Raw genomic sequence first — 22,656 nt, 5'->3', positions numbered from 1 at the left:
ACCAGACCCCCCCACTCACCAGCCCAGGTCCAATTCCAACCCGCCAGGCCCCTCCTCCGCCTCCATCCTGTGTCCCGGGGTCACCTGGTTGCCTACATTACAGATGACCATAGAGGCCCATTGCCTACATATGAGAAGTCATCACTCCAAAACTCCCATCACCAACAGCACTGATGCTGGTCCTAAGTAAATGGAGGCTCCTGCCTGGTGGTACTACAGGACAGTAGGAAACACATGCAACTTAACCAGGGGAATAAAATCCTCACCCCCCAACCCCACCCAACCCCGCTTTGTCACAGCTTAATAGACACAAGCAATTCCCAATCAGCTGGGTAGGTCTGACGTACCCCCTCCATCCCACTCAGCACCACAATTAGAAGCTGGGGGTTGCAGGGCCACAGCCGTACAAAGGTGAGTCTGTGTGGCTCTTACACGCGGGTGTGATGGGTGCTGGAGAGGAGAGACGGGCAAGAGCTGCAGGCACTTTCTCCCTCTCGTTAGGATTTCGATGGCCAGCCAGGGCCTGTTGAACCCGCTGGGTGTATGTAGGTCGGCGCTGTGTCCCTGCTGCTCGGCAAAGAGCAGGAGGCTGTTACCAAGGGCTGGGCTAGCGACATAGGGCAACAGACTCTGAAACAGACATGCAGATGGCAGCCCCCTGGAAGACAGGGCCCCTAATCCTCCCCATGGGCCCCATTACCATCTCTATCTGCTGAAAAACTCTCATCCGCCGTGTGGCTAATCCTAATCGCTCCCTATCCCAGGGGCCTGCTTCAGCTGGTGCAGCCCCCACCCCAGATGGACAAGGCCCCCTCCCCACATTTCTGCGCAGCCAGCACGTTACTGGTGGAGTCCCCTTAGCTTCTAATCCTGATGGGGGCTTCCCTTAGAAGAGGATTTTCTGGCTTTTATTCCCTCCACAGGTCGAGTGCCCATTCGGGGTCACCGTCGGCTCTTGAGGGTTCTCATTAAGCATCACATGGCCTTGTTCATTTCTTTAGTTGCGGGCTGCTGGTATGAATACAGGAGTCTGGCCAGAGAGCAGAGCGCCTGGTGAACATGGGCCTTTCACTGCTTTCCTCTGAAGTGTCAAGAAGGAAGGGCTCAGCCTCCCAAAGGGACTGCCTATAGGGCCCCGATCCTGCGATCCGGTCCAGGTGACTGTTTGCTTTGTCTGCTCCCAGCAGAGGCCCCATTCCAGCCAGGGGGACACAGTCCAGGCTGAGCCAACAGCAGGATCAGGGCCCTGTGTTTGCACCCCCAAAATGAAGGTGCTGCCCCTGGGATCCAGACAGGCATTGCTGAAAACAGGGCTCAGAGCAGTTGCTCAGGGTGACAGTCTCCTGCCGGCAGTGGGGCTGCAGCAGGCCCCCCCCAGCACAGCAAGACCACTGCAGCTCTGTGGTGCAGGGCATGGAGTAGTGAGAGATAGCCTGGGTCCATTGGCCAGGGACACCTGTGCAATGGTCAGAGCCCTTATTCCACACGAGGGTAGTGTGGGGAGAAGTTGCTGCCTTGTGCTGGATTTTGTCCCAACATCCCTGCGTATTTCCCTGGCCAAATCCCACGTGCTCTGGCTTTGCACAGGGCTGGACTTCAAGGGCAGATGCAGCCCCAAAGAGCTGCACTTTTCTCTGTAGCACTTCCACATTGAAATCCCACCTGCCTTTCTAAACACGGTCAGAATAGCCAAAGGCCAGGAAGTGATTGTTCCCAGGGCCACCCCAGCCCTGAAAGCCATCCTGAGCACAGCGGGTGCATACCCTCCTCAATACTAAGAGGACCACTTAGGGACAGGGACAGTAAGAGTGAACACTCAACCTCTATCATTTTCAGAGCACGAAATATTCCACACTGTACAATGAGAAAATTCCCCCTTGGGGTTCTGGTGACCCATCTTCACTCCCATGATTTACTACACTGGACCATACCTTGTTGTTGTTCCTTCTCTGTTTGTCCTGGAAGCCCTGTTTGCAGCCCCACTGTTAAAGCTGAGCTAAGTTTTGACGTTAAAGCAGGGTCCCACCCTCTCTGCTCCGTAAGACACAGCCATTTCCATGATTACAGCCTTTCCTCGGTCTACACAATGAATGTTCTGAGAATTCACAAGTAGGTTAATTAGTTCACGAGCTTTTTAACTTAATTTTAAAATTGCTTCATTAAGAAATTCAGAATTTGGGGTCACGCCTTTTTGAACCCCAGCTAGCTCAGTAATAGGACGTCCCAGAGGGGTCCAACTTTCCCTGCAGTTCAACCTCCTTGAAACGGCGCAGGTAGGCCTCATTTAAAGACACCGACTTGCAATAAAGTGACCTTGTGAACAACCATCTCTCATTGCAATGCTTTTTTTAGGTTATCGACAGGGCCAGGCCAGCAGCTCAAGTCATTTGTAACTGGAGCAATTGTGACATCAGAGATAACTCAAAGAATCACCATCTTCCCTCCATGTCCAATCTCCTCCACCTTCATTGGTTCCAATGGGCCAGTGAGGCACAGGCATTGAAAATGGGTCACAAGTCCCCTTTGGCTGAATCAAGAGCAGGGGGGGAAGAGGAGACCCTCTAAACACAGAGACATTGAAATTCAGGGGTGGGATCCTCTGTCCCAGACAGGGTCCCCTCTATATTTTTCCATCCATGGGTGGAACAAATTTTGTCATGTGCACCAAGGCAGGTGCGGATGTACACCATCAATAGAAACACACATGGATCCCTGTGAGTGGCTGTGGCTGCTCTGCTAATCAGCTGGGCAGCCCCCGAATCTCTTCTGGGCGGACACCCAAGCACTCAGTTTACAGGAAACGTCGGTCACAGGTCCATCCTGAAGCCCGGGTTCATAAATCATAGGATCCCAGGGCTGGAAGGGGCCTCAGGAGGTCATCTAGTCCAGCCCCCTGCTTCAAGCAGGATCAACCGCAACTAAGTCATCCCAGCCAGGACCTCGTCAAGCCGGGACTTAAAAACCTCAAGGGATGGAGAATCCACCACCTCTCTAGGCAACGCATTCCAGTGCTTCACCAGCTGCCTGGTGAAGTAGTTTTTCTTAATATCTAACCTACATCTCCCCCTCTTCAACTTCAGACCATTACTCCTTGTTCTGCCATCTGACACCACTGAGAACAGTTTCTCACCCTCCTCTTTAGAGCTCCCCTTCAGGAAGTTGAAGGCTGCTATTAAATCATCCCTCAGTCTTCCCTTCTGTAGACTAAACAAGCCCAAATCCCTCATTATGTGGCCCTCCCTGTGAAGGGAAAAGCAGCTAACTAGTGAAGCAAGCCCCATCGGAGGCTTGAAACAACTCCAGCCGCTTTTGTCATGCCTGTGAGCTGGAATATTTACTGTCCTGGTCATTTCTGGCTTGATTTTTTTTTCCACCAAGGGCAATTAAAGCAAAACCCCTTCAGGTTTATCAAAGACTGCAGTAGAGAAGTAGAAGACACCAAAATCAGGCAACGAACTAAGTGAAGGTTCTTACACAGCATTAATTTGGCCACATGACGCATGGCATTTACTTGGCATTCCCTTTTCGGAATGCAACCCTAAATCTGCGACTTGTGCGTAGATAACCAGAATCAGGGAATCAGAAGCCTGCAGGGACCTCTAGGTGGCATCTAGTCCAGGCCGCTGCACTCATGGCAGGATTAAATATTATCTAGACCAGGGTCAGCAACGCCCAGCATGGGTGCCGAGAGTGGCCAGGCCTCCTGGGGATTAACAAAAGACCAGCTAATGCCACCAACCCCCACCTAGGCGGCAAAGCTCTGCATCTTCCTTGCTTCAGTTAGTTATGCATGAAGCTGTTGTAAGTAGGACTCGTAGTGACTTTAAAAAGTATCACCGGCACTCGGCCCGTGCAGAGAGGTCCAAGGTCACATTTTGGCACTCGGGCTCGAAGAGGTTGCTGCTCCCTGATCTGGCCCATCCCCGGCAGGTGTGCGTCTAACTTGCTCTTAAAAACCTCCACTGGTGGAGATTCCACAGCCCCCCCAGCCTCCCTGTTGCAGAGCTTCCCCACCCTGACAGTGAGGAAACTTTCCCTAATGTCTAACCTGCTCCTCCCTTGCTGTGCACGATGCATGAACCGTGCCTTGTGCGCAGTTCAGAAACAATTCACCGTGTGGTTAGTTATTGCTGCTTTAGACCCTGAAGTCTGAGTCTCCTGGGTTTTTTGCAGGGGGAACAGTCGGGGGGAGGCGGCTGGTGCTGCCTTTTATCTCACCTTTTGCATTGATGTTTATTGCGGACCCGGGGGTAGGTGTGCTTGCTGCTGTGCACGAGAGTGTGCACCATAGGCGGTGTGTGCGGGTGCACCAGGGCCCACGCACACCCCCCAGCTTCTCCCTGCCTTGCTCTCCCCTTCGGTGCTGTGCCACTTCCGATGAGCGCGGGCGCCTCCCCGGGGGCGGCACAGCCTGAGAGCAGTGCGAGTGTCCGAGTGGGGAGGGGAGAGAGCCCCCACACACTGGGAGAGGTTGGCTGCGGAAGCGGGGAGGTCAGAGCAGGAGCGTGGTTGGGGAAGGGGTGGGACGTGGTGAAGCAGGACCACCTGGCACATGGGGCAGGGGCACATGGCCGGTTCCCCCTCTAGAATCCCCACACTCTGGTGTGCACTGGGGTGGGGGAAGGGGAACTCAGGGGTGTTTGCAGACCTCCGGGCACGTTTGAGGGCTGCGGGCACTGCGGCTGGTTCTAGGCAGCACCGTTCCACTAACACCCGAGGGGAAGGAGAGATGGAGCTTCGTGTGCTGGCCTGGCTCCTCGGAGACACATACTCACCTCCCTGCTCCACCCAGAGCCGGCCCAGCAGGGCCTGGTCAGTGCTTGGGGCCCAAGGTGGCACATAGACAGCAGGGCCCAGCAGGTAGGGGATGGATACTGAAGTCAGCTGAAGCACGGAGCCCTGAAGGTGTGAGGCCTTGGTGGAAACTGCCTCGGTGGCCTTGCTCTATGGCCAGGCCTGACTCCAGCAGGTTTCCTGGGGCAGGTTGCTTAGCCTCCCTGTGCTTGTGGTTCCCATCGGTGCAATGGGGATTGTACCAGCCAGGGATGTTGCGCGGGTACATGGCAACGGGGCCCAGATAACGCCTGTGCTAGAGAAGCACTAAATTCATCCAGAAGAAACCAATTGGTGCAAACGCCTCTCTACGTTCATGTGCCACAAGCCCACTGTCCTCTTGCTGGTTTAATCTGGTGTTTAGAGCAACAGAAGATGCCTTTGTCAAACCCAGAGCACGCTCCCTGAGTGTGCTACGGCGCATGGGGTACGGCTGGGAGCCAGCCTGAGAAAAACCCGCAGCCACAATGGCCTCCATGGATAAGGCTGAAATGTTGGACTTATTTCCCACCCACCCCTCATCGCTGTTGGGCCTGGGCATTGCGGGAAACACGGGATGTGTTCACAGCCCAGCCTGCGGCCTTAGAGAGGGGATTTTCCAGCCTCCTTGGAGAATTGCCTAGTGAGTGTTTAACTCACAGCCTGGGGCGTGCGCAGACGTATTTATGCAGTGGGCGGGTAGTGGGAGGTGGGCAGCTGAACAGGACTGCTGGAGCTCTTTCCTGTGCACACACTCTGAAGATGTCTGAGCTGGGCAGGGGGCTTCTTTCTGGAGGCAGGGAAGGAAAGAATGAAGCCAAAAAAGGGAAATATACTGCGGCAGGTGCGACTGCTGACAGTTTTGAATTGTTGCCAGCCAGCCGCTGAAATCCAGAGCACATCTGCGCTCATCAGTTGGACACCAGATGGGCCCCCGTTTAATATTTTTGGATTCGGTTAGATTTAGGGCTGATGTGAGCTGATTGCAGAGTGCAGGTGCGGGGGAGCGGGGCAGGTCCGGGGCTGCCTTGGCTCAGGAAGTGGGGGAGCAGGCAGCTCAGAGGGAAGGCAGGGCCTTGTGCGCAGAGGGGAGGTATCGAGGAAGCTGCTGGCGGTGGAGGCAGAAGAGACTGGGGAAGTGGGGAGTGCGTGAAAGACTCACAGATCTTTCCCACGCTGCTCGGCTCTCGGATGACTCTTAGCTACCTTTTGATCTATAACTGATATTTGGCGCGTGGGAAGCCACATTGGCTGGTTAGGATCTGAGTGGCAATTTACTAATCCTAAAGTGATGTGTGCAGAGAGAGCCTGCTCTGAACCCCACATGCGTCTCGAAATGCGTGGCCAGAGAAAATCGGAGCCCTGCCTGGGGCAGAACTAGCCGGTGCGTGGCCAGGCTGATTTCCCCCGCAGCGAACGCCAAAGCATTGCATTCACAAAATAAATCTGGGTCCTATGCAGGACCTCTGCATGCAGTTTATGGATAGGAATGGACAATGTCCGATATGCATGAGGAAAAACCTGACCCACTTTCACACCTCAAAGCTGCGTGTGAGGAAGCAGGGTGCATTTTAAATGCTATAAGCCAGCCAGATCCCTATTAGGCTTGGTTTTGTATCAGATATTAGAACAAAGTGAAATCAGGCCAGGCTTATAGCAGCATGAGGGGGAGGTCCCATCTGGCATTATGTGGCTGGGGCCTTACACCCCCTGCCTGCATGCCCCAAACGCTCCAGCAATATTTGTACACAATAGGAGGTACCATTTGAAACCCAATCACTCCCTGGTCATTGGCATCAGTGTCGAATGCACGTGCTAACCCTTGATGTGTCAGTATCTATTCCCTCCATGTAATGTGTAAACTGGCAGCTTAGCTCAGGGGTAGGCGACGTACAGCTCTGCCCTTCCCAAGAGCCTCTCGGTTTACACAGGGGCAGAAAAGATGTTCTCAAGCAAACTGCCAAGCGTTGGCGTGAGCCTGAATGGGAAAGAGTTTCCCTGGCTCCTGCTCCCCCTGAAAAACAAGGGAGACTGAACCCTGGGGACCCTCTGAACCTCAAGAATAAAGACAGCTCTTTGGGGACATAAGAAATGGAGACCTGCCTTTTTTGTGGCTCACCGAGACAACAAGGGAAACCAGCACCTTGCAGAAGGCCCTAGCAGTCAGCCAGCCAGCCATGCTGGACAGAGGCTAATTGCGGGTGGACGAAGATGGTAGATGAAGTGTTAGACTTTGGGGTGCAAGTGTTTACTTGTACCCATCTCTGTCTTATTTTTTCTACTGGGAATCTCTTATTGTGCCGTCTTTTGGGGAGAAACTTGTTTTTCTTTTCACCAAAACCATCCCAGTGCCGTGTTTGCATGGAAGCAATTGTTCACACCAGTTAGTGTGGAGATCGTCTCGTTAAAGGGGCAAACGAACCTTATTGTTCCTCTGAGTGGTCCAGGAGAGAGTTTGGCAGTTCACGGCAGGAGAGCTGGGGGAAATTCAGACTTGGGAAGTGCTGGGGGTCACTGGTTGTTGACCCAGGGCTGCTTAACACAGAGAAATTCAGTGCATGCTAGTTTGCTGCCTGCAAACAGCCAGACAGGGAGCTACACCACCGGGCATCGAAGGCCCCCAGTGTTACCAGGCAGATGGTGAAGCCCCCTTTCTGAACTGGACTGGATCCCAAAATGTGACAGTAATTCACTGGTCACAGGCTACAAGTCCGTTCCAGGCTCAGAATGGACACATCAGTTGATATTTCCTGCTCCGGCCACTGCCCATACAATCCCTGCTGTCAGCTCAGGTGTCAGCCATCGTGGGGTTTCTGAGCAAACACCTGGGCAGACCTGTCCCCTTCTCTGCAGAGAGCCCTCGGCCCAGTGGAGCTAGTGTGCCACCAGCAGGGGGATGGGGATGGTGGGGCAGGATTTGGATGTGGGTAGCAGAGGAGAGTTGCCGGCCTGCAGGACTGGCCTGGAGTCTCCCACAATCAGCATCGGCTCCCAGTGACTGTTCAAAGCAATCCTGGAGATTTTAATAAGAAAATGACATCACATTATGGTGGGGGGAAAAAAGTCTCCCGGACCACCTTCAGCTGGAGCTGGCAACCCTCGTGCAGCGGCACTCAGGACAGAACAGTGGATCTGATTATAAGGGTCACTGGTTGTAGGCCCCTACAGACAGGAAATCTGGGAACATCTAGGTATGCAGGGCAGGAGAGGATTCCTGCCCTGCTACATCCCATCCTCCCCTGCAGCCGGCTGGATTGGGGCTTGGGGATTTGGGGGGGGGGGGGCTGGGTTTGCCCCTACGAACCACCCAGCCTACTGCCAGCTTGAGAGAGTGATATTTGACTTCAGCGCGGACGGGTTCATGCCCCCTGAGCCAGCTGTCCTCCATGCACCCAGGCACAATGAGACACACTCCTTCTCCAGGACATGCCCGCTGCTTAGGAGGCACCATTTCACGCTCTGGCTCTCAGAGGGCATCACCCTGCACAAATATATGCAGGGGCTTAGCTGCTTCTCACCAGTGAGCAGGCTGTCAGCTCCGGCCCAAAGACCCACGAGGAGCTGCGCTCTTCTCCCACGTTAGCAGAGGCAGCACGCAGGGTTTCCCGTAAGCTGAGCACTTGGGCGGGTGCCCAGCGGAGAGGCAGGTGCCACCCAGCTGATTAGCTGAGCGTCCACAGCCACCCACAGCCGTCAGCCTGTGTTTCTTCTAGTGGTGCACATCATCACCCGCCTTGGCGCACATAACAAAATTTATTCCACACTTGGATGGAAAAATAAGCGGGCGTGTTGGCTGCCATCACACGTTCCAGAGGGCAAAGTTTTTCAGACACAGAGTCCTCATCCAGGCTCACCTCTGCTTCTCACGTGCCAGCCCAAGGCACTGAAGCCACGTTCATTAGGAGGTGCAGACAAGGAGGAGTAGAGTGGCATTGTGGCTCGAGTCGGGTGTCCGCAACTCCTTGTAACCTCGACAGCCTGGGGCAAGTCATTGTAACGCTTCTGTGCCTCAGTTTCTCCATCGGTTAAACAGACACTACTGACCTCCCCCAAAGGATCACCGTGGGGCTTGATTAGACGATGGTGCAGAGTGTTTTGAACACAGCGGGTTAAATATGATTATTAAATTGCAAGAGTTTTACAAGAACAACCCTTCTATTTCCCCAGGCAGATTAGAAACAGCTCGAACCAAGAAACAATCCGTCTCCATCTGTGGAGGAAAAAGCTCTGCTCGGTTTCATCCTTCCCCAAGCAGCTGACTGGCGTGGAAACCAGCTTGCCTGGGGGACCATCTGGCTCCCTCCTCCAGTGCTTCTATGGATACTGCAGCTAGGATGGAGCTCCCAGCTACGCTACCAGGGTTAAAATACTGCATCAGGCACACTGCGCTCCGGTGAGCACCTCACCTCGTCTGAAAACTCCCCCAGCACGGCCGGGGCCTGTTTGCAAAGCTGTGTGCGGTTAGTGTGGTGATGAAGCACAGAAATGCTGCAGTGTATTGAATCATACGAACAGCCAGATGAATCCAACAGAGAGTAGGCAGAACTATAACAACAAGGGAGCTGGTCCTAGCAGTCGTTCCTAGAGCTCTGCCTACTCTCCAGCTGAGCGGATGCTTCTAGCGAGGACCTTGGATTTGAACTATTTATAGGAGACCATCCCTGGATAAATATGGATTTGTGTAGGCCTAGATGGAGTGCAGGAGTGGGGAGAGATAGATCACCCCTTTGCTTCTCAGCTGCTGGTTTGAGTCCTTCCTAGCACCGGCCTCGCCTGATGGCCCATGTGCAGTGAGAGTGATGGGTCTCAGGCTAGTGACAGTGTTACCAGGCATCCCATGGCACCAAACCAATGCCAGGCCCGGCAACGGCGTCAAGGAAACAAAGCTCCCATCCAGCGTTCCCTGGAAGCTGAGAGCTGGAGAGATTCAGCTTCCACCCAGCTGACGAGCAGAGCGCTGGCAGCCTCTGCATTGTCTGGTGGTGCACCTCCGCACACACCTCGGTGTGCAGGACAAAATTAATTCCGCACATGGGTATACAAAATTAGAGGGACCACTGCCCCCATCCTGAGTGACTGTCTCTCTGCCTTTCCCAGGGATTCTGCGGGGGATGGTGGCTCAGTTAGTCCAGCCGGAGAAGAGCGTGTGTTTCCAGTGTTTTCTTGCCCGCCTGGGGCTGATCACACTGCCCAGTGCTGTTTAGCACAGGAGCACCGAAAATCCAATGCAAAGAGCCGTGCAGCCTCTCACTGCAAGTACCAGCATCGTGCCATCACTTCACACCGGTTCAGCGCTCCTCCTGCCTGAGAGAGCAGGAAAGGGCTTTTGGAGCAGCTGGTTTATCTCCCCAGGAGCCAGAACCTAGGGCGTTGTCCAGCTTGGCTTTAAAAATCCCTTCCCTGGGGAGGCTGTGCTTCAGCCTCAGGCATTGGTCACGGGCAGCAAGTTTACCCTGATGTTCAGCCAATATAACGGTGTGCCATTACCTCCGGGTCCCACCCCATCACTCTCCCTCCATTGATGGGACAGGCTTGATGTTGATCCTGGCCCACGTTAGCAGGAACTCGGTGGAAAAGTGGGTGCTTACCCCAGTGAAAAGGCAACCAGAACCTGGCCCCACCGTGCAACATGGGGACAACGCAGCCCAGCCAGGGTTGCTCCTCTGCAGGATCCTTTGCACAGGGCAAGCGCATTGCTAAAAGGGACAAGGCTGGGCCTGGGAAGGGTCAGCCCACAGCCATGGCCATGTAGCTCGCCTGGGTCTGCTGTTCTGTCCCATCTAGTGGCACCGAGGCCACTCGTGGAGAGAATAACAAGGCTACTCTGCAGCTTTCGCTGCTAGCTGGCCGGCGTCCGGCTCCTGCACTAGAAGTTCAGGCACTAAGGTCCAGCGGGGCCAAGTTCAGTTCTGGCTACAGATCGCCAGAGTGTCTTGGTGTGACAGCTCTTCAGGGATGCTGAGCTTCCGGCCAGGGACGTGGAACTGGTCCATGCACAGGGAGGCCAACGGATGCCCCTGCACAGAGGATGCGCTGGTGCTCGGCTGACAGCTGCCCTGGGATAATGAGGGGGTGGGCTCTGTGCCCCTGGAAGGGGTGGGGGTCCCTCATTGCCACATGCAGCAGTGCTCTGAGGGCAGGTCAAAAGAGCCCAGGCTCTGGCTGCTGCAGTGGTGGCTAGGATCTTGGGGCCCGAGGGCACTTGCTTCCCTTGTGCCCCTCCCGTCAGTGGGTTTGCACCTGGGGGTAGGAAGTGAAAGGCTGGGGTGTAGGACAGGCTCCCAAGGGGGATGGGTCACGCGTTGAATCCGGGGGTGATCCTCTTCTGCTTAGCCCGGTGCTGCACAGGCAGGCAGGATGGTGCACCTGCTGCATGAAGCTGGGAGATTTCCCACTGTCTGCTGCAGCAACAGCCCCAGGCAGGGACACCTGCACATTTTGCTTGTGTTCTGAGGCAGCCCTGGAGGTTTACTTGTAACGTGTGGCTCCCACTTTCCTGGCGTGATTTGAGAAGTCACAGGGCTACGATCCCATAGGGGCGTTATTTCGTTTATCTGGGACGTCCTCCATGCAGAGTCCCGCGAGCTGAGCAATCTGACGGAGAGGCTTCTCCGGCGGGTTAGGGCCAATCCCAGCCTGGGGTCATAGCTCATGAACAGTGAGCTTTTCCAGGGATCTATCAGCACAGGGCCCCTGTGCCGTTTGAGGACAAAGGGGATGGGCGCTCCGCTGGAGCTGATGCAGAAGCAGGAAGGGTGCGGGGTTTCCTACATTCATCGGGGGCACCTAGAGTTAGTCCTATCGTTATGTCACTTGGACGCATTTGCTAGGGACACAGTTGGAACCCGGGGTGATGTTCTGTACAGGCGCACGGCACGGCAGAGCAAGGAAAAAGTTGCTCCCCTCCCTCCTGCGTGCTCTACCTGGGAAGAGCAGCTAAGCTCGGCTGCTGGGGAGAGCTGCTCTGGACGGTGGCCCTGCTTAGTGCTGTGTGAAAGACCGGGGTGGGTAGAGAGGTAGAAGCAGCACACTGTACCAGGCTGCAAGCCGTAGGCTTCGGACGTGCCAGGCAGAGAATTCTCGGCTACGTTACCCTCCACGCAGGCTGGTGTACTTCCCTCCTCTTGCTTTGTTAGAAGGTCTAAGGTCTCCCATGAACATGGCACTTCTTCCCTTCCCCATCCTCTCTATCTCTGCCCCGTGGCCAGCCCAGGCGTCAGCTAAGCCAGGCTTTCCATAAGCAGGCACGTGCTCTGAATGCAGAAACAGGAGCAGGGAGAGGCTGGAGCATGCAGAGGGGGAGACAGAAAAGAGGCTGCCGAGCACCGAAGGAGAATGCCCTCTCCTGTCCCACGCAGCCATCGGCTCACCTCTCTCAACACGCGGCCAGACCGGGGTCATTGGGAGGCAGAGCTCAGCCTCCAGTGCATGCAGGGATGTGCTAGCCCAGGGGCTGCTAGCGGGAGCGCCAGCTGGTGCCAGATTGCCAGAGAACACGCCCCCCCACCCCCGCCCAGCTCAGAATTTCCCCAGGGGCAGGGGGAGCAAAGGAGCTCCTCTGACCCCCCTCCAGCGATGGAAGCGCAGGACGGTTCCTGCAAGTGACACCACCTCCTTCCCAGCAGGACTCCCATGCACTTAAACTCCGACCCCCAGCTAGCAGGGAAAGGGAGCCTGAATGCTAAGGGACGGCACTGGGCAAAACCCCCCGTTAGCTGCAGAGCCTGGGAGTTCAGAGAGGCAGCATCCTCGCAGGACCCCCCAACTCCCTGTCTGCACCCACATTCCCCAGGCAGCACGTTCAGCAGGGGCTGTGCTTCTTCACCCCCCCGCCCCCCGACACGCTGGGTTGTTGGTCTGGTGACAACAGGGCCCCTCCATCTCCCCTGGCTTCCGAGCTCCGCGTATTCCTTCCAGGGGTGCTGTCAGCTGGTGGCTGTGCCTTCATGGCCTCCCACCACCCGCTGTTTGCCAGCTCAAAGGATCCCACCCAGCTCGGCTCGAGCCAGACCCCACGTGCTCATGCTGCTAGCTCCCCGGGGCAGGGACTCCCGCGCAGTCACGCACGCAGTGCCGAAGAAACAGTGAACAGGCCCAGCCCTGCCGCCCCGACTCAGGCCCCGTCTGGTGTGTTTCTGTGGTCGGATCCTGCCCTTGCTGAGCAGGGTTGTACTCAGCTGGAGTTCCCGGAGGCCCTGCAATGGCTTGTCTCACCCGGGTCATTATACTGCTGCTGCCAGAGGAAAGCAGACCCCAGAGGCAGTCGGGTGTTAGAACAGGGTCACAAGTGGTCTTTCCAGAAACCCGCTCCCCTGGGGGAGCCCAGGCCTGTGGTGGTCCAGCCTGTTGGGACACACGCTGATCAGCTGGAGGAAGATGTATGTGGCTCACGCACTCCACCAATCCTTCGGCACGAGAGCTGCCCCAGTGCCGCGCCTGGGTCCGTGGGAACCAGCAGGTGTAGGGAGGCCAAGTTCAAGGCTGCCTAGTTCACAGCTCCCCGCGCGGGGCTCTGAGCAGCCGGATCCACCCTTACCAGCCGCAGGGCTCCTTGCATTACGCTCTGGCCCCGATCTGGCAGGCACGGTTGGTGCTTGCCAGACTACGGCCCAGCTCAGAACCCCTCCGACGCCTGCTCCGTGCAACAGATGGAAGCGTGCTCCTTGCTGAAGGGGTGGCCTTCTCTCTGGGCTTGTAGGCTGGGCCAATGCTACCAGGCGCTCTCCAGCCACACTCAGGGACACGCGTGGGCCTTGGCCCAGCCCCAGAGGAAGCAAACATTTCTCCTTCCATGTCTCAGGTCACCTGGGTCACCCACCAAGGGCCGAAAGGGCGAAGGAAGCCGGCCTGGGCAGGGCAGTGCTGTTGTGGGACAGTCCTGCATGCACCCGCATGCGACGGGGACTCTGTGGACATGGCCCAAGGCCTTGGCTTCCACTGTGCCGTGGCAACGTGGAGACAACGCAGCAGCTGCCCCCCATGGCAGCCCCACTCTGCTGCCACGAGGGGTCAAGGGGGTGGAGGAGATGGCGGCGGGTGGCCGCGGGCACAGGGCCAGGCGTACGAAGGCAGTTTCTCCACGAAGGGGCGTTCTTCCGGCCGCGCTCCCCGTCTCGCAGAGGCAGCCGGTCCACGCCGGAGTTTGATGTTCTCGCTCTCTGCCTGAAAATTGATAATTAACCTTTTGTCCATGTGGCCGTTGTGTTTATTCGGCGCCGGCGGCTGCAGGGCGCTGATATGGAAATCGCAGCCAGCAGGCAGGGCCTCGTCCCCCGCACAATCTACCGCTGCTCACAGCCGTTGGACAGAGATAAGCAGGTGCTTATTCACAAGCCCTCCAGCTGGCTGGGGGGGCAGCTCTACCTGATCACTCCAATCTCGGTGAAAAACTACTTGAGGTTAGGCTAATGTGGTGGAGAAAAGCAATAGGAGCAGGCTCCCTTCGTCCCCCAACTCCGGCTCTCTGCTCCTTCCCGCTCTTCCAAGCTCACCCAGTGCACGCGTCAGCCTTCTGCCTGTCCTCTTATCGGCCACGCTGGGGCCCTGGGCTCTAGGTTTTTCTTCCCAGGCTCTCTCTCTTTGCATGTCATTTCAACTCAGTGGCTTTTCACCGCCTTCTTCGCCCTGCCTTCGCCCCCCTCTCCTTTCTCAGCTCCCTGGCACTGTGACTGTTTTAATTGTTCCGATTCCTACGCAAGTCATCATGCCCAGGACGACTGCAGCTGCTCAGCAGAAAGGATGCTTTGGGACGGAGGCCCTGGCCGACACTAAGGAGCTCTGGTTCCAACCCCTGCTCTGGCTGACACTCCTGGAGCGATGCTGGTTGAATCGCTCGTTCCCCTCGTGGGCAGTAGCTCCCAGCGTTTACAGGGGGGACAGACGCTAAGCTCATCCGTCCGGGATGGGACATGTTCATCAGGGTATGGCAGGAGACTGCGGGTAGGCCCAAGGACAGCCGGTAGAGATGCACTTTTCCAACCCTGGGGCCGCAGTGCCCAGCCAAGCTTTCTGTAGGGCCATGGAAAAAGGTCCAAGCCCCTGGCTTCGTGAGAACTATTTGGCTTCTGGGACGCTCTAAGGCCCCGCCCTCAGCCTAGTGGGAGGAGCTACCGGACCCAGAGGCCAACTGACGGCTTGGGCCAACTCATGAGAAAACAGGCGGGAGTGCAGGCGGCAGGTGGAGAACGGGGGAACCGGAGGGGAACACTGAGCAGAGAACCCCGGACAGCGCCCACTGCTCCTCCAAGCTTAGCCACATCCGCATGTCTCCCAGGCCCTTCTCACTTCCCGCGAGGCTTGGCTGGCTAGCAGAGCCAATCGTTGGGTTTCACCCATGGGAAGTCACGTCTCCAGTTTGGCTGGGGCAAGGCCAGCTCCCTCTGCCCGGGTCCCCATCCCACCATCTCCCTCTTCCGAGCCAAGAAACAGGAGCAGGTGCCGGGGCGATTAACTAGCAAGCCCACCGAGCTCCTGTCCCGGTCCCTCTCAGCTGTGCCAGGGCAGCGGTGGCTGGTGCGAGGCGGGAGCCTACGTCTTCCAGCCCTGTTTCACTTGTTCTGGGAGGGGGCAGGGCGCAGAGGAGTCTTTTCCTAGGACTGGCACCTACCACCGCCCCAACGGTCAGTCCTCTAACGGCCCTGGTCAGAAGTGCACGGCCTCGTGGGGTGGGGTCTGGCCTCTGCCGCAGGCCCTGTGGGACAGAGGAGAGCACATGCCCTGCTAGGGAACACATGCCCTACCCCACCTCATGCCTGGCTGGCTTCACCACCTCCCCCGACGTCTGCCCTTTGCAAGCTGCAGGTCTCCCCTGCCGCTGCACCCCACGCTGAAAGTCACCGCTGCCTGGCCAGCCGCTGTGCCTCACCTCGCAGCGCCTGCTGTCAGGCACATGCTCCGCCGTGTCATTATCTGTGAACAGCTGCACCTGGAGATAACTGGCGCCTCAGCTCCTGCGTTCCTACCGCTGGAGCTGTGGCTCAGGGAACAGGCACCAGGCAGCCGCAGCATCGCAATGCACAAGCCGGCTTCCCCACTGCAGCCGCAGCCATGCAAGAGAGCATCCTGGGCCAGGGCAGAGAAGCGCCAGTTGCATCAGACCAGGATGCTCTGGGTTTCCTTTGCCTTTGTGCTCAAAGCTTGCCTGGGGTTGGGCCGGAGCCGGTCAGAGGTTACGGGCCTGCCTCTGCTTGCAGGGGGCAGACGTGATCTGTTTCTGCAATCAGCCAGATGATGATTTCTCCCCCTACCCACCACCTCCTGGATGTGCTGCCTGACTGTCATCACTCCGACCCACCTAGGACACGGAGCAGGCCTGAAATCTGACAGGCAGCAGCCCTTGGCACGCTTCCCACACCTCGGGACGTCAGCAGGCCGAGGTCGGTGCTGAACTCTCAGCTCTCTCAAGCCATGCAGAGCTGGGATTCCTCAGCGGGGCCAGGGCAGATTCCAGAGGAAAACCCACACGGTAGCAGGAAGGGAGGAAACACAGCCCTCTCTGACCCCAGGGCTGTGGGCAAGTGGGGGACTTGGCAGGGCCGTTTTCTGAGCCACAGGGAGGTGAGCTCCCCGCCCATGTGGGGGGTTAAAGATTCCAGACCCCTTTTGCAAGAGCAGAGGCATTAGCTCCGGCATAACAGCGTGGAATTTCCACTTTTACCTCCCATCAGTGATGTGCGCAGCCAGGCAGTGACAGAGCCAGAGCCAGGTTTGGAGCTGGGAGGAAGTCCCCTTGGAAAGGGATGGTGTCGCGTTCAAAACGTGAAAGGCTTTTAACCCACAAAGGGGGTTCAAGAGACAGCTCTGGTTTATTTCGCTCGGTTTCTCGTTTATTATTTAGCTCGGTTTTTATGAGTGTTATTTCACTCCCGGCTGATTGATGCGGTTCCATTGAATCGGGTTTATTTGACTCAAATCAGGCTTTCTTTGCAAAGCGTACAATGGCTGCAAGGCAAGTTCTCCTTCCCCTTCAAAAGGCCCAGCTCAGAAACCAGCCGAGGAAGGAAGATGCGAGAACAACCAACGTCTGTTCTGTGTAAATCTGCCGGCCCCGACCCAGCCAGCCCACACGGGGAGGGGAGAAATGCTGATAAAGGGAAGGCCACCCCAAGGAGCGACTGTCGCCGCCGAGGACAGATAAGCCAACCGTTAAAGGCAAAGACAAAACCAATCCCCATCTCTGAAGCAGTGTGAATCCCGGCCAGCTGGTTCTTGGGCTTCTTGTTTCCTTTCACTCTCTGGGTTTGAGTGGCCGGAGGATGTGAGAGTTGCCTCTGCTTCTCCTTTAACCTGCTGGGGTTTTCGGCTCAGCAAGAAATGTCTGTCTTACTCAGACAGAAACTAGGGTGGGGGAGGTTAGGGACGGGCACTCCTGGCCCAGGGGGAGAGCCTACACGGCCGCTCTGGAGGGACCTCAGAGACGGCTGCTAGGGGAAAGTGAGGTAAGGTCGCTGATGCATATTAAAGAGCATTGGGGCCTGGGCAGGTGCTGGGCAGCTCAGCCCAGCTGAGGAAATCCAGCTTACCACAGGGATGGGACAAATCGGGAGGACACAGAAGCCTCGGGGGCTGAGAACGATCCTGCTGGGGTGCAGCATAGCACCCCCAAAACAGCCTGGCCTTCCCTGGCTCCTAGCAGGCAGGAGAACGCTGACTGCAAATGCACCTGATTGCCTGGAGACCCTGATGGCAAAGGAGTCGCCCACCCCTGCCCCCAGGGTCACCTCCCCAGCTCCATGTCCATAAGACCCCTCCCAGCAAAAGCTGAGCGCTCTGCACACACTCTGCCCTGTAACCTGCGCTGCTGCTGCTGCAGCTAAAAATAAAAGGAGGAAGGGGCGCGACAGTGCAGCTGGCTACACGACCAGCCTCCCTGGCACCAGCATGGAGCACTGGACTGCAAGCAACCACACAGTTGCCAAAGTCTCAACCTGCTGCCCCGCTGCAGCCCGGCAGGGACCCAGCTACCTGCGCATGCAGTCACGGAGCCCAGGGCCTGCACCAGCAGGAGTTTGCTTGGCCAGGGAGGACATCTGGGATGGGGCGGCATCTTCTTCTGTGTTAGCAGCGTGTCCAGCTCACTGGAGCCCCAGTGTAAGGAAGCTTCCCCCCCGCCAGCGCCCTAAAGGCAGGACCCTGCACCACTGGGCCCTCCACGCTGGCTGCCCCAGCCAGAAACTCCAGCCTGCTTTGCCTGGGGACATGGGGACCAAGGCAGCGAGCAGATGGCACCTGCCAAAGCTCACCTCTGCGGCACCAACCAGGCCTGCAGGAAGCAGCTTTACCAGGCAAAGGTTTCTCTAACCTCCTCCTTGGGAGCTGGGCCCATCCAGCTGGCACCTGCTGGCCCAGCAGCCGGAGGCAAGGTCTGACAGCAGCTCTTCTCTGCTAGACGTGGCTGCTGAAGGGCCATGGCCTTGCTGGTGGGGATTCCCTCTGCAGGCCACCCCCAGTCCTTGCCTGTCTTTGGGTGGCTGGGGGGAAGGATCCCTCACAAAGCCCCCTGGGCCCATCACGACAGCCCTTGCACAGTGCTGGTGCCAGGACTCAGAAATTAGCCATGCAGGGTGTCATGATGTTGGGGGGGGGTCCCCAGGCCCTGCCCCCCATCCACAGGCAGAGGCGGCTCTCGCTCAGCAGGAGAACAGGAGGTGACGGGCGACAGGGACACAGCGTAGAACAGACTTGTCAGCACAGGAACCAGAAACCGTCAGGACAATCCAGCTGGGGGAGAGGGGCCCAGAGGGTGCCCCGAGCCGGGCCCTGGTCCTCCTTCCTCCCTCTCCCTCCAGCCAGCCCAGACTGCCCCACTCACCAGCCCAGGTCCAATTCCAACCCGCCAGGCCCCTCCGCCCCACTCTGTCCTGTGTCCTGGGGAAGAAAGGGGGGTCACCTGGTTGCCTGGGTTACCAAGGGCCTGGAGGCCCATTGCCTGCGTGTGAGAAGTCATCACACCGAAACTCCCACAACCCCTGTGCACTGACGCTGTGCCTGGGGAAACTGAGGCACTCACCTTGGGTTACTACAAGACAGTAGGAAACACATGCAACCCAAGCAGGGGAATAAAATCCTCAACCCCGCCCCCCCACGTTGTCACATCTCTCTCTCCTTTCAGACCGAACCCAGCGGGGTCACTTAGCGGAGCCAAGACTGAAAGACGTCCCAGCGCCGTCTCACCTGCTTGCCCAGCGCTCCCCAAGGTGCTCGGGGTTGGGCAGGGGGAAGACAGCTGATCTCCTGCAGTGCAGCGGTGGGTAGGGAAATGGGCTGGGCTTGGCGCACCTCATTCCTTGTGCCGGGGGCACAAACGGGCTGTCACGCCGCAGGGGAGCACGGACAGCCCCTGGCTGAGACCCACCGGCTCTGCTATCCTCCCTCACCCAGCTGCGTTGTTTTGTGGTTTTTTCAACTGTCTGACCCTTTTCGCTGCCTCTCGGCTCCCCCCCCGGCAGGGGTTTCCCCTCCTCCAGTGCACCCAGCTGCTGGCTCCAGGCGGCCTGCTCGCAGCTCCCACCCCCTTAGCGTTCCCCACCAGAAGGAAGCTTGGGCCAAACTCTCAAGAAAGGCAAAGGAGCCCCAGTTGTCCTCCGGAGGGAGCAGGGAGCAGAAATGGAGCTGCAGGGATGTGATTCGTGGCCCAGCCAGCGAGGGTCAGCTGCTGCGACCCTTCGTACGAGCCGGCCCAGCAATCTCAGGATGAATTCTGCGCTCAGGCCGTGGACGGCATTGTGACAATGGGCGCCGCAGCGGCATAGACCGGGCCTTGCTCGACGTTCCCCCATGCTCGCGCTTGGTAGCACCCAGGCCCCACGCTGGGAACGGCCCTGCCCCGGGGTACTGACGGAAGACATTAATGCATTAAGAGGGAGTGGGGCGTCTGCCCTGCACAAGCCCTGGCTGCAGGGTTGGGAAGAGTGCCAGGGTGGCCAGCTGGGAGCCAGCCTCAGGCCTTTGCATGGCTCCATCCTGCAGCCTACCATTGGAAAGTCCCTATAATTTCCCCAGAGGCCACACTCGCGCTCCCCTACTCGGGGCCAGCCCCAGCCTGCATCTGCACTGCTTTCCCAACTGCATTGCTGCTGGCCCTCCCAGCTGCTTTGGAGACGCTGCCGAAAGCCAAAGGCAAGGCCGGGCCAGGCCGGGCACCTCAGGGCAGTGGCATGAGAATGGAAACGCCGCGCGCACCATCTGCGGGACCAACGCGCCGCAGGTGGCAGGCAGAGATGCGCCATCTGCTGAGCCATCTTTGGGGAGCCGGCAGTCGTGGCGATATTTTTAGGCCAGATTTCCTCCCTCCCACCTGCAGCCGCACGTACAGCCTTTTGGTTCTCTCTAGCAAGGCCTTTCCTTCCCCCCGGGGCCTACCCCACGTGGCAGAGGCGCCAGGGCAAACAGAAGTCCAGGCAGGGGGGAGCAGGCAGGAGCTGAGAGATGCTGGAGATGGGAGAAGCCGGGAGCACTGGAGAATGCCAGGGGTTCCGGATGTCAAAGCCTTCCCCGGGGGAATTTTTTCTGGTTCTCCAGCTGGAAGGTGCACTGGGGGCACGTGGCTGGGCGAGGGTGGCAGGCCAGAGGGTGCACCATCGGGCTGTGTTAGCACAGCCCAGGGCATACACCAGGTGAGGTATTACCAAGTCTGGTCTCAGACTTTCCTTGGCCAGCCCTCTGACACCCCCCCAAGAGGTCAGTTCAAGAGGCACACGGCCCAGCCTCCCCCTACGCAGTCTGCTCCACTCCTCCCCCCCCCACGGGAAAACAAGAACTTGCCCCTGTGACATGCTGGCTGTGGGGAAGTGAAGCCAGCACGAAGGGGAAGTTGTTGGAATGGGTGAGAGAAAAGGCAGAGCTGGGTTTGGTCGCAGATGGTTCCTGTAGGGGGAAGAACAAGGGCGCAGCTGCCCAGTCCTCCTTCCCTGCTGCATTATCGCCAGCAGACAGCTGTCTGCCTTCCCCTCTGGCCAGGGGACGCAGCTCCCCTGGGCTGTCACATGAGCACCCAGCACCCCTGGGAAGGCACGCACCGGAGCAGGCTGGACGGCAGTCAGGCAGAGCGCAGGGGGCAGATAACCCGCAGCCCGCGCTTGCATTTTCCTGATGCAGCCCGCCTCTCCTCTAGCGTGGCTTTGGAGCAGCTTGTTTCCCCTGCCAAGCCGCTGAGAGCACCTCAGAGACACGTTCAGCCTCCAGAGCCTCCGGCCTCGTGCCGGGGCTAAGCTCAGGATCCTCACCTGCAGCACTGCCAGCAGAGGGCCTGGCACGGCGGAGGACATTTCGGGAGCCTCCCTCCGCAGAGTTCAGCTGGCACTGCAAGCAGCTGGCCGGCCTCTGATGGCTGGAGGCTCTTCCGAGCCAGACACCCGACCATCCGCTTGCCATGGGGCCTGGAGAAAGAGCTCCGGGGAAAGTAGCCAAGGTAAGAGGACAAGAGGTGAAAGGAGCCAACCCTGGCAGCCCAGGTGGCAGCAGTCACAGCTGCCAGGCCGCTGGTTTTGTTTACATGCAGGCAGAGGGCTGAGCTGTTGATTCATCCCGTATATCAAACAGGATTTGAGTGTGGCAGCGCAGCTGCAGCTCGCCAGACAGGTGTTCCTCGGGGGGGGAGCCCTGGGCACAAATAAGCCATTGCATTGCTGGGTGGCAAACACTGAGCTGGATTCAGTGCGAGGGCCCTGCAACAGGTGGGAGATGCGCTTGTTTTCCAAAGGCGGGTGCTCAACATCAGTTTGACTCTGTGGCAAGGCAAAGCCGATGGCTCTTTGGACAAACAAACCTTATGGACAAGGGGGAGCAGAGCCCCAGGAGAGCAGCCCAGTTGGTTCCTGCAGGGGCAGGACTGTCTCCTGTCCAGGAGGCAGCAGGTTTGGAGCAGAGAGATGTCTGATCTGTTTCTTGTCTCCGGTCTGGAAGCAACACGGGACGAACGAGGGATTTTGCTACAGAGCTGGGGGAAGGTGTATCCTGAGCTGGCAGTCTGCTTTGCAATTAACATTTCCATAATGACTAATCAGGCTTGTTCATGTTTTATTTACAGGTTTTAAATCCTGAATTTACTCCGTGCTTTCTTTAATTATCAGGTCACTTACTCATGGGTGATTCTGAATCTCGGTTATTTTCCCGCTAATTCCCTGGCAGCTATTCTGGGCTCCATTACCCCCCAGTCTCTCTCTCTTGCTCCAGCAGCAAAGTTACTCCGGCGTAAGCTAAACAAAAAGCAGTCCAGTAGCGCTAAAGACTAGCAAAATAATTTATGAAGGTGATGAGCTTTTGCAGGACAGACCCACTTTTTCAGACCATAGCCAGACCAGAACAGACTCAATATTTATGGCACAGAGAACCAAAAATAGTAATCAGTAATAGTAAATAGTAATTTTTTGTTCTCCGTGCCTTAAATATTGAGTCTGGTCTGGTCTGGCTATGGTCTGAAGAAGCGGGTCTGTCCCGCGAAAGTTCACCACCTAATAAATTATTTTGTTAGTCTTTAAAGTGCTACTGGACTGCTTTTTGGTTTTGATAGCATAGAGACTAGCACAGCTTTCTCTCTGGCTCAATCTAGGTCGCAATCTGGCCCCGCTGGCGCCGGTTCCTGAGGTGTGTCAGTATTGTGGTGGTTATTGGTGCCTCCAATGAGCTGTGGATGGCAGTGCCATGTCAGGGGCTACAGGAGCTGGCATTACAGCCCTTCCCTCCAGGACGTCTGGTTTCCATAACTAGCCATCTTGGCACCCTCATTCCCAGGCAGAGTTGTGCTGTGCTACTGAGCTGGTAGAGTTCTCTGCTAGGGGAGGCCATGTGGATGGGAAGGAAATAGGCCACCTCAGCGGCTTGGGGGCAGCACCGCATGGTGGTGCA

The 22,656-nt window shown here is 57.4% G+C and overlaps 1 protein-coding gene across 3 annotated transcripts in view; it reads left to right on the top strand.

Moving 5' to 3' along the window:
* The first annotated feature begins 20,706 nt into the window (after positions 1 to 20,706).
* CBFA2T3 (CBFA2/RUNX1 partner transcriptional co-repressor 3) overlaps positions 20,707 to 22,656 on the top strand; it is a 96,620-nt gene continuing 94,670 nt past the window's right edge. For all 3 annotated transcript variants that reach the window (XM_075008260.1, XM_075008258.1, XM_075008262.1), the window contains exon 1: positions 20,707 to 21,220. In XM_075008260.1, the coding sequence (XP_074864361.1) occupies positions 21,136 to 21,220 (85 nt within the window). In that variant the 5' untranslated portion in view covers positions 20,707 to 21,135. The remainder of the gene's footprint in view (positions 21,221 to 22,656) is intronic.

Source organism: Carettochelys insculpta, chromosome 14 (assembly GCF_033958435.1).
Source record: "Carettochelys insculpta isolate YL-2023 chromosome 14, ASM3395843v1, whole genome shotgun sequence".
Classification (NCBI taxonomy): domain Eukaryota; kingdom Metazoa; phylum Chordata; order Testudines; family Carettochelyidae; genus Carettochelys; species Carettochelys insculpta.
This window is presented reverse-complemented; position numbering and strand designations above follow the sequence as displayed.